This window comes from Crocodylus porosus, unplaced genomic scaffold (genome assembly GCF_001723895.1).
Source record: "Crocodylus porosus isolate Cpor-Errol unplaced genomic scaffold, CroPor_comp1, whole genome shotgun sequence".
NCBI lineage: Eukaryota > Metazoa > Chordata > Crocodylia > Crocodylidae > Crocodylus > Crocodylus porosus.
Window position 1 is genome coordinate 2,187,440 of NW_017728945.1, and position 15,497 is coordinate 2,202,936.

The 15,497-nt window shown below is 57.0% G+C and overlaps 3 protein-coding genes across 10 annotated transcripts in view; 2 read left to right on the top strand and 1 right to left on the bottom strand.

The window, feature by feature from the left end:
• The window catches only part of TJP3 (tight junction protein 3), a 39,548-nt gene extending 38,842 nt beyond the window's left edge, over positions 1 to 706 (top strand). For all 7 annotated transcript variants that reach the window (XM_019550615.1, XM_019550616.1, XM_019550618.1 and 4 more), the window contains exon 20: positions 97 to 706. In XM_019550615.1, coding sequence (XP_019406160.1) covers positions 97 to 199 — 103 coding nt within the window. In that variant the 3' untranslated portion in view covers positions 200 to 706. The remainder of the gene's footprint in view (positions 1 to 96) is intronic.
• An 807-nt stretch (positions 707 to 1,513) lies between these two features.
• On the bottom strand, positions 1,514 to 15,285 carry APBA3 (amyloid beta precursor protein binding family A member 3). 2 transcript variants are annotated; one of them, XM_019550620.1, is made up of 12 exons: positions 15,169 to 15,285; positions 14,377 to 14,677; positions 12,242 to 13,522; positions 11,311 to 11,350; positions 10,104 to 10,249; positions 8,750 to 8,836; positions 7,715 to 7,873; positions 6,989 to 7,168; positions 5,926 to 6,138; positions 5,184 to 5,303; positions 4,249 to 4,389; positions 1,514 to 2,614 (listed from the first exon to the last, which is right to left on the bottom strand). In XM_019550620.1, the coding sequence occupies exons 3-12, from the start codon at positions 13,481 to 13,483 to the stop codon at positions 2,543 to 2,545; spliced, it is 2,400 nt and encodes a 799-aa protein (XP_019406165.1). In that variant the 5' UTR covers positions 13,484 to 13,522; positions 14,377 to 14,677; positions 15,169 to 15,285; the 3' UTR covers positions 1,514 to 2,542. The 2 variants fall into 2 exon arrangements, with proteins under 2 accessions (XP_019406165.1, XP_019406164.1); XM_019550619.1 differs by lacking the exon at positions 14,377 to 14,677.
• A 156-nt stretch (positions 15,286 to 15,441) lies between these two features.
• The window catches only part of MRPL54 (mitochondrial ribosomal protein L54), an 803-nt gene continuing 747 nt past the window's right edge, over positions 15,442 to 15,497 (top strand). Inside the window, exon 1 of the mRNA XM_019550678.1 lies at positions 15,442 to 15,487. Coding sequence (XP_019406223.1) covers positions 15,442 to 15,487 — 46 coding nt within the window. The remainder of the gene's footprint in view (positions 15,488 to 15,497) is intronic.

A 15,497-nucleotide genomic window follows, 5' to 3' on the forward strand; every position in this document is an offset into this window, starting at 1 on the left:
CCCCTGGGGCTCCAAACTGCCCATATGATTCTCCATACCCGTCCTTGGGTCATTGCTGTCACCTGGCCAGGATGTGATGCCAGCCTCTTCCCACAGGGAATATGAGCATGATGCTCTGAAGAAGAAGTTCACACGGGCCAGGGACTATGATTCTGACCAGGATGAAGACTATGACTGGGGCCCGGCCACTGACGTGTAACAATGAGGACTTTGAGGACTTGTTCCCCTTGGAGCTGTGGTCTGGCCCTTGTCACTCCGCTGTGCACTCCCCAGTCCAGCTCCATGAGGGGCAGGCCCAGGCCCAGCTCCATCCTGTACATGCTCTGCTGGCCTAGCCCTGATCTGCCCCTTGAGGGCTCTGCCCCATCTGCAGACCAGCATAGCTCTGGTTCTGTCTAAACCATGGCATCCGCATCGGCGCAGTGAGCAGCTGGGCCAGGCCTAGTCTAACTGCACCTGCAGTCTACAGCTGCTTACACATGAGCCATGTGTGCGGCCAGGCCCCAGGTCTTTGCCCTGTCCCAGCTGCCTGCAGCAACACCAACCCAGTGTCATCTCAGTGACGTGTGGCACCAGGCTCCCCCAGCTCCGGCCCCTGCAAGTCTCCGTGTTTGACCCTACAGACAGAGCAGCTGCATGTACAGTGCTGTACAGACACAGGCAGCCTTTCCCCAGGGTTTGGTTTGTAATAAAGGGGTCCTTTTCATTAGTGCTTGCTGTTTCTGTTCAACAGTGGGTGTGCATTGGAGGGTTTAAATTGGGGCTGTCCAACCTCTCAGCAGGCCCCAGCAGGAGCTGCTCTGCAGAGCCCTAGGCTACCCGTCCTCCACCTCCCTGCCCCCGCCATTGCCCTTCCACTGCTGCACCCTCAGCTCCCCTGCCCACATTCCCTGGGACCAGAGCGGGCAGGGAAAGCTGGAGGAGAAGCAGGGAGCCTGGACACTGGCTGTGTTGAAACAGCTAGTGTTGGGGGACTGGCAGCTGAGCAGGAACCTGGGGGCTGCAATTTAACCTCCTGCAGGCCACATGGGGCCCACAGGCTGCCATCTGGACAGCCCCCGGCCAGCTGGCAAGGGTAGGCTGTAGGAAGGATCCCAGGGCCCAGAGCAGACCTGGCAGCAAGCTGCTATCACCTCTGCCAGCACTAACGCACCAGTCTCTCCACCACACCCTTTCCACTGGCACCCATGGCCACAAGCTGCATGCTCTAGGAGACACAAGACAGCAGACGGCTGCTCCCATGGCAGCTCACAGAAGCTGGGAATGACCTGGCCTCATGCTGCCGGAGGGCCCATTAGCCTCTGCATGCCCCTGGCAACAGCCAAGCAGCATGTGGCTGCTGGAGGTCCCTCTGGGGCAGCTGGAAGGTCATCCCAAAAGAACTACAGCCCATGGAGCTCCTAGGATTGTAAAGGTGAGGCTGTGCATGGACTGGCCACAGACTCTCCCCACAGCTGCAAACTGGCCACTGCACAGATGCCCAACCAAGAGTCCATCCAAGCGCAACCACCAATGAAAGTCCCAAAGAGCCTTTATTGCTGCACCCGCCAACCAGACGGGATAAAGTGACAGAGCTGGTGCTCCCTGGGGCAAAGGGAAGCCTCTGTCAACAGCTCCCACAGCAGACTCTCTCCATGCATCCCCCACCCCGTGCCCTGACGAAGTCTGGCAACCACTTTCTGCAGGAGCTGAGCCTGACAGCAGGGCTAGAGGAAGCAGTGAGTCTGGGGGTGGAGCAGGCAGCCTGGACCAACTCGGGGGACAGCAGCCCTTGGAGGAGCTGCTAGCTATAAGGCAGTTAGCGTTTCTGCTCTCAGCAGGGAGGGATGACAAGGCTGGGGCCTCTGCCTGAGGAGCAGAACGTCACAGTGTACGGTCACAACCCAGGGCAGCCAGGGCCCTGCCTGAACATTACTGTGATCCAGCTCTTCCAGCGCAACACCCTGGGGACCACTGGTTCTGCAGCAGTAGCGTTTTCCTGCTAACGCAACCTGCTGGATTAAAGGTCCTCGCATGTGAGACTAGGAGCATTCGCATGGGCTGCTCTGAACACAGAACTGCCCTGTACTCCAAGCCTGAGGGATGGAGAGGGAGCCGAGAGAGAGGCTCTACCTTGCCCTGGAGCTGAACAGGAAGGACCAGGATTGTGCCCTGTCCAGATGGGCAACTTGTGCTGCATAGAGCAGCTGAGTGAGTGGGGTGCAAGGCAGCAAGTGAACTGAGGTACAGGAGAAAGGCCAGGGCCCCTGCCTAAGCCCTGAAACAATACTAAGGCCAAAAGCAGGGTGCCATCACATGGTGAGGCCGCATAAAGCACCTTCTACAAAAGCCCCAAGGTTTTGCCCTCATGTCCCTCATCTGGGGCCCAGGACAGGAGAGCCTGAGCAGGCAAAGAGTCAATGCCAGACAGGGTGGGGGCCGAACACACCCTCTTCTAGCCCAGCTCTGGCCTCTCGCAGGCAGCTCTTTCCTCCCAAACCCTAAAGTGAAGCAGGTAGAACGTGTGGTGGCAGCCAGGCAGTCAAACACAAACTCCTGCTCTTCAGAGAAATATCGGCTGCTCCTGGCCCGTCAGCAAACGATATGTGGAAGCCGGCATGGTCTTGATGTGGACCTAGAGAAACAGGGCCAGTCAGCCACAAGAACTCCATTCAGATGCTCTCCCTGACTCTGAGTCCTGGAGAGTACAACCACTGCCCCCTCCCCTGCATTGGGAGAAGGGACCCAGGGAACAGCTTTTTGAGAAGAGCCTCACACACCCTTGCCCCTCTGAGGTCCACAGATGCTGGAGATGCCAGCTGTACTTCCTTTTGCTGAAATGCAGTTACCCCTAGAGCAAAACTGAGCAGCACTTAACTGTGCCCAGAGGCACATGCACAAAGCAATGATGACAGGACACAAGGCCAGAAGACTGACTGGCCCAGGTGGGGTGTGTGCTGACCCACCGGAGGGATTTTCAATCATATCCCAGGATGATCCCCAGGCCCCAGCTGGAGATGTGCAAGGGGCAGGCAAGCTGCTACACATGGTGTTAGGCTAAGTCCTTATTCTAGCCCCTCTGGCACAGGTGACTGGTAGGGGGGCATGGAGGGGGGAGGGGCATGTGCCCCACCTGAGATTGGCCCCTGACTTGGCACTACTCAGGACAGGGCAGTTTTTTGGCTGGCGGTGTGTTGGGGAGGGGGGCACTAAACCGCAGCACAGAAGTAGAGGAGTGGATATGGGGCTTTTGGCCCACCTCACAGCCCACCCACAAATCGTGCCCCCTCCAGACTCAGGAGACACCAGTCACCCCTGCCCACTGGCCTCCCTCCTTGTACTGGAGCTGTAGAGCACTGGTGCATGGCTCATGGGCTGTCAGACCCCTGACAAAGATGACTCAAGTTACATCAGAGCTGACAGTAAAATGCGACACTGACAGTGCTTCAGCATAGTACTGGCTCAGTTCTGCTGCCTGTGGGCTAGCACTGGCTGGGACTGCCGCTGCAGAGGGTTCTCCTGCTCTGGGGACACTGGAGCTCCTGCTCTGCCGCCTGTGAGGGCTCAGACTTTGAGGACAGGGAACCCCACTGAGCCACTGCACCTGCAGTTCCAGAGCAGGCTCACCTACTTTGGGGAGAGGTCGGGGAAGATTTTGCCATAGGTCAGGGATGCTCAACCCCCAGCATGCAGGCCAGATCTAGCCCACGGAGCCCTGGCATCCAACCTGCAGAGCAGGGTCAGGAAATGTAACAGCAGGGGAGCAGTGTCAATTAATACTGCCACCCCTCTCCCACTTCCAAATTCCTAAGCCCTGTGTGACCAAGCCATGATACCCCCCGACCCCAATGCAGCTGGACTGGGGCTAGTCCATGCCCTGTCCTCACCCCCTGCACTGCTGGCCACGCCCCAACACAGCCAGATTGGGCCCATGGGCTAGATCTGGTCTGTGGATGGGCTAAGAACTGCCCATCTGGTCTGTGGGACAAGAAGGTTCAGCATTATTGCAATTGAAGAGAGTGATGGAAGGACAGGGGGACAGGACATTCTCTGCAGAACAGGACACCCTGTGCAAGGAGGAGCCAGGGCCAAGTGACACCAGGGCTGCCCTTCCAGCAGGGGGCACAGCTCCTGCAAAGCAGAGGCAAGAGCAGAGCTGTGACCCTGAGAAGCAACCTGCTGGGCCAGCTAGCAGGGAGCTGGAAGGAAGCGAAGGCAGCAGGAAAGAGGACTCAGCAAGTCCTGGGCCTGGCCTGTGGGTGGGCTCACCTCGCTGACTGCCTGCGTGAGGATCTGGATGATCTTCTCGTGTGGTGTGGCCACCACGCTCTGCCCGTTGATCTCGATAATGCGATGGCCCACGCGGATGCCACCTTTCTCTGCGATCCCCCCTCTCATCAGGCTACAGATCTGAGGAACAGAGAGCCTGGTCAGAACCAAGGAGTGCTCGCCTCAGGCTGCCAGGGGCCAGTGAGTCTCGCTAAGTCCTGAGTGGAGCCGGGAGACCCCAGACTCAAGGTGCCCACACAGAGTCCAGGCTGTACTTCCTGCCCTGCTGCACCAGCCTTAGTGCCTCCTCATGGCAGAGGTATGGGGCTGCCTGCTACATGTTTGCTTTTGGGGCAATAAGAAAGCATTGCAGGTGAGCTGGAAAGGAGAGAGCCATGATCACCAGAGCCAAGGCCAGTGACCCCTTGCATAGGGGGTTACCATACAGCTGGTGCTGTGGAGCGGGTGAGGAGACAGTTTCTGAGCCAGGCTTGCTGGTGGTGGAATAAAGGTACCAGGCCTCCCTTCGCAGCCCAAACCTACACTGCTCCCTGTGTGGGCAACACCTCATTCAGGACTGGGTAACACCCAGGCACATTGCTGCCCTTGGGCAAGCAACAGTTCTCCTGCAGCAGGAAGCCACCATTAGTGACACAAGGCCACAATCCATAGGGTCCCTCTGGCTGAGAGATCCCCCTCCAACACCAAGGACACCCGCCAGCGCACCTGGAGCAGCAGGTCTTAAGTTTTTGCCTCTGTCAGGGCCAGAAAGTCTCTTGGGCCACTGACCACAGCATCTTCACTGGTCTGCCTGGGCACAGAAGGGGTGCTTGGAGTCGCAGCTCAGACCACAGGTGAACCGGGCTGGGTGCCCCCCCAGCAGTCCACCCCCACACTTCCCCAAGACTCCAGCCCTCACGTGCTCCCCTCCTCACAATGCCATTCTCCACGCAGAAGCCCAGCTGGTACTTGGAGTCTGGGCGGCGGATGATCGCTGTAGTGACAGGGGGGCAGTGCACGATGCTCAGGGTCACCTCTGTCTGGTGCTTCAGGTCCTGTCAGAAGCGAGAACGGATGAGAAAGACTCCTGAGCTCCCCGAGAGCTGTTTCAGGGGACTGAACAACCCCAGTCCCAGTTCACAGTAAGGCCTATACATGCTTGCAGAGGTCATCTGAGTAGCCCCAGCTTCCTTGGCCCATTCCCACAGGTTCTACCCTTGGCTCTGTCCCCACAGTGCTGGGACGCTCTCCCTCAGGTCTCTGGATCCTCAGGATCTGGGCACAAAGTGTTTCGACCCCCCCAGTGGGAAGCGGATGACTCTCTCCAAGGATGCCCTTCACCTTCACTGTCCCCTTCTTACTTCCAACCGACCACTGGTCCCACCACTCCCCTGCTCCCCAACCAGAACCCAAACTAAGCACTAGTGACATCCACAGCTCAAGGTGCTACTAGTCCAACACGAGATTTCCTCTGCAGAGCAGCTGGCTGTCCCCACCCACACGACACTCACCCTCTCATCCCACTTGCTACAGGACCACCTGCCAAGGCAGTACACTGGCCCACAGTGCTCAGCCTGGCTTGGAAGCTCTGTGAGCTGACCAGCACCAGTGGCAGGAGAGCACACAGCCCTATGTTCTGGCAGCTCTTATGCTGAACTGTCCTGCCCCAAGCCTCACCCGAATGATGCTCTGGCACGTGCTGAGAGGCAGCCCCACCAAGCTGGTCCCATTGACGGACATGAGCCGGTCCCCGATGCTTAGTTCCCCAGATTTCTCTGCAGGACCCCCATGCATGAGGTTGGCGATGACCACAGTGGGTAGGATGGACCCCCAGCCCGACTCCACGATGGCAATGCCCAGGATCTCCCCCTTCTGCTTCTGGATACAGACCTGCATGCAGGACAGCACATTATGCACCACAGGGAGTCCAGGGGCTGAGCTGACTCTCAGCAGATGGACTGATCTGGTCCAGCTGAATGCCAACCAGAGCACAGTGTCTCTGGAGCTCAGCCAGGGGCAGGACACAGCACAGGCACAAGCCATGTCAGGCTTGGCCTCCCCAACCAGAGGCAATGAAGAGAAGAGGCACAGCACTGACCCTCTGGGGTCTCAGCCAGCCCTGCCCTGATTTATTCCAGCAGAAGGCCTGCCAGGCCATACAGAGCCAGGCTGGCACTGGGGAGCCAGGGGGTCCATGACCACTCCAGTCCCAGTCCAACCCAGCAGGAGACTTGCTGGCAGCAGGTTATGAGCACTAACCATGTAGGACCCCCACTTACTCTAGCTCCAGCCTCTCCCCACAGGAAACACTGTGAGACAGGGGTTGGCAACCTATGGCCCACAGACTGGATCCTGCCATGGAGCCATGGCTTCAGCAGCATTTTGAACTGGAGGGCTCTCCCTGCCCTGTGTCTCAGCCAAGTGTTGGGGCTCCAGGGGAGGGGGCTTTCACCATACTGTGCCAGTGCTGGGAGGTGGGGAGAAGTGGTGGCAGCAGCTGGGTCCTATCATCTGCCTGCCCCCAACTGAATTGGATTATTCATCCCCCCCGCCAGACCTCACTCTGGAGGAAGGCCAAAAAGGGGCTCTGGTAAGATTCATGGCCACTTCAATCCTAGCCTCTTCCAGCAGGAGGCCAATTCCCAGAACCAGGGAGCCCTTCAGGGGGCCAAGGTAAAGCCCTTGCTGCAAAACGACTTGAGCACACCCGCACACAGACTTGCCCATGGGCTGTTCTTACCTCCTTGCTGTTTTCCTGCTTGGAGAAGTGGGCCAGGTCCCCATTATAAAGCTCCTCGTCCTCTGGGCTGTGGCCCTGCTGGCGGAATCTCAGCTGGCTTGGGTCAATGCTGTTGACTTGCAGGAAGTGCTGGTAGGCCACGCTGAAGGCCTGCCCAATGGCCTGGGCAATCAGCTGTGCCTGTGGAGGACAGCATCCTGGGTCATTTGGAACAGCTCAGCATGCAGGGGTGTGGCACTAGGAGCTGGGGTCACCTACCTGCACACCCACTGCCAGAGCCCAGTGGCTTGAAGGGATCAAGCCCAACCCAGTGCCCATCCCTTTGGTCTGGACTCCCCCAAGGGACACAGTCACAGACTGAAACCCTGCTACCCTAGCTATAGGGCAGCCTGTGACCCACGGGGCTAGGACAAAGCTAACTCTGGACTGCTCCCCACCTGGCCCAAGGCACTTCTCTTGCCTATGTTGGATTCCAGGAGGTTTTGAACCCAAGGGTGTTCGCAGTAAGGTATGTGACCCGTGTCCCTCCCAGACCCCATACAGGTACAGCCACCAGCACGGTGCCTGCTGGAGGTCCATCAGTGAGTCTCCTGGCCATGGCACCTAGGACCTCAGAGCCGACCCTTGTACCACTCCCCTCACACACATCCTGCACGATGAACTTCCCAATGATGCACCCTTCAGCCCTGCCTGGTTTCATGGGGGAGCCCAATCTATCGCACTCACATCAGCCGAATGGAAGACATGGCAGATCATCTTATAGAGCCGCTTCTCTCCCGAGGCGTCTGTCCGCCGTGGCAGCTTCCTACGTGCCATCAGCACAATGATGCTGCCAATGTCCGCAATGTATGAGATGGTCTGGAGCGGATGGTCCATCATGGCCTCCTGCAGGAAGCAGCATTATGTAAAAAACTCTGCCAACCACCATGGACAGCTGGAAAGGCAGGAGGACGATGGCAGCACAGGCCATAGGAAAGGGAAGCTTAACTAACTGAGGAGGACAAGGCTCTTTTGGCTATTTAAAACTGACTTAGCTGATTATGGTTAGCATCTGTATGACTCAAATACACAGCCAGGAATTAGGAGAAATCCTATCTCTGGTAAAGTTTCACCATTTCTTCGAATAAAATCCCTCATTCCAGTTTTCCAGGTCCTGCAGAGAGCTCACAGAAAAGCCTGTAGGGACAAATCTGTGCATGCCTCATAACACAGAAGGCAAATTCTCATTGGCCTTCTCTATCTAGCAGCAATTTCTTCATCTCTTGTGAAGCAGCAAACTGGCTGAGTTACACAGCTGCAAAACCCTGCAGGTATACTCGGAGTTAGGCTTACTAACTATGGGAGTCATCTGATGTCTACAGGGGTCATCACATTGTTCTGGACCAGGTTTGAATTATATTAGACACACACATGCACGTAAGCACCCACCCGTCTAAGAAGTGGCTGATTTCTGCAGTAGTTGTGTGATCCTCACTGGCCCATCTGAAGTGCCTGGGGTCCCTCCCAGAGGAAAGGTGCCTTTATCAAGATCTGAATAGGACATGAGACACCTTTCCCACATGCAATCATCACTCAGTGCAAGTGACATGGTTTCCCGCTCAGGATGCTTTCTGACATGGGCCAAGCACCTGGCTGGAGCCAGGGAAAGCAAGGTGCAGAGCAGCATTTCCTGATGGATTAGGATTCTAGTAAGGACAGGAACATACCTGCTAGCCCCAGCAGACAGACTTGCTTTGTAAGACTATCACATTTCCTACACACCTGTGTGTCGGCTGTAAGGACCTTGATCCTCTGCGTGGAGACAAACAGATCCACCTCTGTCATGGGCTGGGACTCTCCCTCGGGTGCCTGCAGCACAGGAACAACAGAGCACCTGTGTAAGTGGCTACTTACAGTGTCATGGCAGGCAAGCAGAGCAAGGGACTTGGAGACAGGACTTGAGGCCTCCTTTTGGCTCTTTCACTGACTGTACAATAGCAGGACAGTCCTGTCCCCCTGACTGGGCCCCTGGAAGACAGGGTAATGATCCTGCCCCTGGAAGAGCAACAGATCACAAAAAACAAGCACTCCAAGATGCTGTAACGGGAAGGGACAGACCTGGGCAGTGGCTACCATGATTCACAACGTGCTGGCAGGCAGGAGCCACAGTGAGGAAGCTTGCCTCTCCCTCTCTGCCTCAGCTTCAAAGGACTCATGCCCAGTATCTACAGGAAATGCTTTAGGTGGCCACACTCTAGTCCCATGATAGGGTGTTATCCTTCCCTTGTTACAGGTAGAGAAACTGAGGCACAGAGCAAGAGAGTGACTTGCCTAGTGTCACCCAGCAGAGGAGGAGGAATACAACTACCAGGCCTGTGCTCTAACCACTAGCCTATTCTCCCACAATGCCCTGCATTCCTAGTGCTGGCATCCTGTTTAAATCTGTCCTCACCAGCTCAGAGAAATGGACCTCTGTATCCAGCTGGGCTCTGCTACTGATTGCACAGGAGTGACCTGCCCTGGATGCTGCTTACTCCTGCTTCATGCAGACTCCAGTAAAAATATTGCTCTGGAGTCAGGCAAAATCAGCAGCAGGGAGGGGTGCCCCATTCCTGTACCCCCTAATAAAGCCAGTTATTGGCAAGGCCCAGACTTCACCAGCTGCATGCAGTCTAGGACACACACATGGGAATGGACAAGTCTCCCAAAGCCAATACCCATGATTGCCTACTATGCCTGCTCCCAGGCACAGCTTGGCCCAACTCACCCTGGGAGCTCATCTCTGACAGGCAGGGGTAGAGAGGACTGAAGATGGATGAGGGCGGAGGCTGCAGTCTGCATGCCTGGGAGAGGGCAAGGTGACCATCACCATCACTCCCTGGCTGGCCTAGGAGAGTGCTGCCATCTCTAGAGGCCACTGTAGCTGGCATGCCCCAACCAAGCTGGGCTACAGCTCCCAGCAGGCAGCAGTCACTGCCTGTGACTATGGGGAGCCACCCAGAGCACTCTCACAATAGCTGCCTGCAGGTCCTGGGATGGAGGACAAGAGGTGAATATGAGCTGCAGCTGCTCCTCACTCAGGGATCATGGACTCTGCTGAGTTGCTGATACCCAGCTCCCTCCGGCACCCACCCACCTTGATCCTGTCCACAGCCTCCTGGGCCTGCGCCATCCGGACACTGGTTGGGGGGTTCCTCTCTGACACGAGCTGTGTGGAGCCCAAGTATTTTGCTCCAAAGATCACTCCGTCCAGTAGGTCCTCTGGGTCACAGGGACCTGGAACTGAAGCACACAGACAGCCATTAGCCAAAACAGGACTCCCCCCACACCCAAATTAGTCCTTGGAAGCAGCAGGCCTTGCCTCTGCCAACTGCAACAGGGACTGTGGGTTTGGAGTAGGGTCTCCCCCCACCATGCTAGGGCCTTTCATCTCAGCCCATGTGCAGGTAGCCATGTATTCCCAGGTACGTGCAGACCCTAGCATCTGGGTCTAACTCCAACCTCCTCTGAGAGTTGCCAATACTACTGCTCCTCAGTTACCCTCATGAGCCAGATCAGCTCAGGCACCAGCCGCCCACTCCACTGAATCCATGCTTCTGGAGGGAAAAAGGCAGAATAGGGCCAGGGCAGCTGCCTCTGTCTCTGGGAAGGAGGGGGACACCCCCACTTCTCCCTGAGATGTTCGTCTAGAAGGCCCAGTGACTGGTTAGCTGGAGCTGGGCATGTTGGACCCCACCTGGCAACTCTTCTTGCTGTATTTGTTACTGGAAGGGCACATCAATGGCCCCAGAAACCAACAGCACCAGCAGCAGCTCTGCCAGCTCCCATGACCGCCTTGCTTGTGGGCCTGAGTCAGTACAACCCATTTTGAAGGCAAGAAGGGAGCTCAGTCTCTGTGGCTACTTGGGTCCTCAGCATCCCCACAGAGGATGACCCCTGTAGAGACAGCAGAGATGGGGGTTACATGCCAGGATTCTGGACTTAGACCTTCTACACTTGTTCTATACAGGTGGCAAATTGTTATTTGTGACAAAAAGCAGGATTCAAACACATGACCTGGAGCCATTAGATTCTATTCCTGCTCGCCCAGGCTGGCCCCTCAAAAGCCTCCTGAGCTAGGATGCCACAGACACTCCTGCCATTGTAGCCTTCCTCTCAGTGTACATCTAAGTACTCTAGGGGAGAAGATGCCTTTCCCAGTCCTGACTGGAACCCACCCCTGGGACCTGAAGCACCCCAGAGAGACAGCAGAACCACAGCAGGTGGACTGGCAGTTTGGACTCCAGGGAGACAGTGCCATGAATAGTGGGCTGTGCCAGGTAGTAAGCAGTCAAGTTACTCACCCTCTTTGAAGGCCGGATAGGAGGACAGGGATTTTTTAGTCTGTAAAGCAACCATAACATCAGTTAACATCTGCTCCTAGAGCCAGGGGGACTCTGCAGGCATGATGCGATTGCTAGCTGCTAGGAACCAGAGCCCCTGAAGACTGAGTAAGAAATAAGAGCAAACAAGATAAGCTGGAGGGGTCCAAAACGCTGAGAATTGAGAGGGATCATCTGGGGGGGAGGACAGCGGGTAAAGGGAGAGACTCCGCATGAGAAACTGTAAGGAGCAGGGAGGGACAACAGGTAAAGGAGGTGAGGGGGGCCCCACCTGAGGCTGGGGAGAAGGCAGTGGGGTCATGGAAAGGCCCTGGATGATGCATGTGTGGGATGCAGGCCTGACCCTGTTTGCCTACAAGTGGGAACATGAAGCTGCTGTCAAGCAGAGGCCTCTGGTTTAGCTCAGCAGCCACAAGGAGTATGTGCTAGGCCTGGCCGAGCCAGCAAGCTTGGTCAGCGAGGTGGAGTCAGTCACTCTGGTCAGCTGTGACGACAGGGTAGGACACAGGGCACATGCTCCATTTATACATGGCTAGACCACAACACAGCTCCCACCAGCTCCCCAGACTCGCTCTCTCCACATGGGAGCCGAGAAAACAGGATGTGTGCAAGTCTCATGGCAAGGGACTGAAAAGGTCTGGGCTGGCCCCTACCAAGGCTCTGGGATTCCCAAGCCATCATGCAGGATACTGGGCTGTGCACATGATAGGAGAGGAACGTAATGGGCAAAAGAAGCCCTCTGCACTCACAGGAACCTTTGACTCTCCCCTGACATACCCCAGAGAGCACCTCAGAGGAGAGGAGTTAGGGCAGCTGCTCTCTGCATCCTTCCCCCCTCAAGCTGAGGTGCTTTCCCAACTCCTCCAGCGCCTCAGGCATGCAAAGAACTCACAGCTGCACTCCCGCCGGGGGCCTGCTCTGGTCCTTGGGTCCGAGGTGGGGACGTCACTGTCCATGCAGGCTCTGGAGGGCCATCCCAGCTACATGGGGACAAGCAGGCAGAGTCTTCCTCACAGACACCCTGGCTCTGATACCAATGGCAGGAGTCTTCCGTCTTCGAGGTGCCCAGCTCCGCTGTGCTTTCATCCACCTCCAAAGCCGTGGGGTTTTCTTGGGAGTGCAAGACCTCAAGGTTGGTCCCAGCCAGAACATCCGACCTGGCAAGGGGTGTCTCGGTGTCTGTCTCCACTGGGAGCCCTCCCTCATAGCGCAGGAGGCTCAGCAAGTCCTCCCTGTTGGCCTCTGCAAACAGCAGGCCATGGCACTCCCGGCTTCTCCGGGAGCAGGTGGAGTGCGGGGCATGGCAGGGTTGTGTTGCCAGGCCTCTCCCTGTGGCAATATGCAGGGGGCAGGGATGACATTCATCTAGCCACCCCTGACAGATGCCGTAAGCCCCTGAGGCCCCCTTGCAGGGAAGCACAGCATCTCTTTCAGAACAGTCCACGCCACAGTCACCCACTTCCGAGGGTGGCAGCAGGCCATCCTCCGAGGTGGGCGAGTCATCACGGAAGCTGGGGCTGAGGGTCTGGAGCTGGGCAAGGAGGCCCTGGATCTCTAACTGACCGTCCTCATCGTTATCAGTCCATTCCTCACCTCCCAGGCAGGAACCAGCCTCTGGCTCCTCATCCAGATCCATGCAAACCAAGTCACTCTGTCCTGAGCTTACTGGGCCTCTGGTGCCCCCTACCCTATGAGGGGATTTCCAGTCTGCATCCGTCCCAGGTACTGTGGCATCCTCACTGCTTTCCATTGCCCCACCCAAGTCCCTGCAAACTTCTGCACCTGCTTCCTGGAGGTCCAAGCCCAGGAGAGTCACTGAGCTAGGGGCTGCATCCGGGCCTCCCAACACTATGCTCTCCGTGCTTTCAGAGACAGCCACTTTCTCAGTGGCAGCACCAAGCCTCAGCTCTATGTCAGAGGCAGGGGAGCGAAGCTCAGAGCACAGGACACTGAAGGCTGAGCGAGGCTGCTGGAGACTATGAACACTTTGCTCCGTGGTCTTTGGTAAGTCAGATTTTGTCAAGGCACCTTCTTCCAAGTCCATGGCCGGAGGCTCCAGGAACTCCACAGGAAGGCTGCTGAAGCTGGGCGCCGAAGGCGTGTCTGTTTGAAACTCCATGCTGTTATCCGTCATGGCTGCTCCTGCCCCCGTGCAGAAGAATTTCACCCTACACTGAAGACAGAGGGAAAGAAGCGCTTGGCATTAAAGAAAGGCACCACTGACCAACAGGGGACAAGCAACTTTGTGGGCCACAGCTTCCATTGGCCTTCAAAGGAGCTGTCCCTTTCAAGCCAGAAAGGACCTGGTGCTGTGGTTTTTGGATGGAAAGAAACAGCAGAGCAAAACTAAGAGGAGCAGGCTGGACTGACAAAAGAGTTTGCCACGCTGAGCAGCTCTGCAGAGTCCCTCCTAGCACAGAACTCACATGGACAGCACTAGACAAGTTTGCAAACCCATGCTGGAGTTGTCTGTATTACGGGGGGGGCTGCTGCTGCTTTCACCTGGCTGAACTATTGTGGACAGCCCCAGTCAAGATGCAGCAAACACATCAAGGCAATTTCCTACCAACAACATTATACCAGCTGCCACAAATCGCAGCAGCTGTCGGCAGAGCCGTATCCAGATGTGGGATCTTTTCACTTTTCTAGCTGGCCGGACCAGGCCGCCAGAACTCTGCATGTGGACTAAGCCTGTCTCTCTGAGGGTGACGATGCTGCAAACAAAGATGTGCTCTAGCTTCCCTAGCTGGAATTAGAACAGCAGCAAGGACAAAACAGTTCATTACCTGAGTTAGCAACCCAGGTTCAACCCCAAGCAACTGCCTTCAGTTAAAACCTGTGTCTTCATCACTGCTCTAACCCAGGTTACCCAACCTGCATAAAGAACATGGCTTTTTATAGCGTGAGCAAACCCCAGTACTTAGTGTGGTATGAACCTGATCTAATGAACCACCTTGGAGACTAGCCAGTTTCACTATCCCTGATTTACAGATGCAAAAATTGAGACACAGAGACACTGGGGCTAACATTTTTCAAAGGTCACCACTGATAGAGGCGCTCGTGACATCTGGATTGATTATTCCAGAAGTGCTGAGTCTGCACAGTTCCTAGTCAGCGCCTCACAGGCTTCACAAGTTGGGCACGTAAATAGCTCTTCACTCGACAAAGACTGCCTTACACGACCTGTCCGAGTCAAAGAGTAGGCAAGTAGCACAGCTACATGCGCAGCTGCGAGGCTGCATCACCCACCACAGGTCGTGGGGGAAAACCTGCATTTCCAATGGAGGGAGTGGGGGTGTCCAACCTACTGTCTCCTTGGGAAGTTAAACTAAAGGCGATATGATGAGCTCGGGCAAAATTATCTTTGGGACAAAAGAGAGTTTTTAAAGTCTTTTTTGCATATTTAGAAACCGGGGCAGCCCGGGATCAGAAGAGCAGGGCTCCTACACAGACCGACAGGATGACACCCAGCCACCTTACAAGGCCCGTTTCTCCCCCTAGGGTTTAACGCTGCATCTTGACACGCGCGGCGCAGGCCGCAAAGATGCTGGGAGAGTTGCTGGGGGGCTGTAACACCTCCCGGGAGCACCCCAGGTGCACCCCTCTGCAGAGGTCCTCCCTCCACCTCTGGGCCTGCCTAGGCCCCGTCTGCCGTCCATCCAGTCCCGGGACCGCCTCGCCAGGCTGGCAAGTCCCTGACCAGAAGGGAGGCTCTGGCCAAGGGGCTGCTTTCCTCCCCTGAGCAGAGTCCAGGGCCCTGCCCCGCTCGGGGCGCTCGCTTTGCTCCCACCCTGTCCGGTCCGAGCGGTCAGTGCTCACCATGGGGCGGTCCCGGGCCCTGGTCACACGCGGGCTGTCAGGGGCCCGTCCCCGCTGCAGCCGAGCCGGGACCTACTGCAGCACCGGCCCGGGCCGGCCCCGCGCGCGGGGCACCATGGGGCTTGTAGTCCGAGGGCCACGGCGGCGCTGGCGCGGGGCACCACGGGTAGCTGTAGTCCGGGGCCATAGCGGCGCGGGGCACCACGGGGGTTGTAGTCCGAGGGCCATGGCGGCGCTGGCGCGGGGCATCACGGGGGTTGTAGTCTGGAGGCCATGGCAGCACTGGCGCGGGCCGCGTGGGTGCGGGCGGGCGCCGTGTGTAGGGTCCC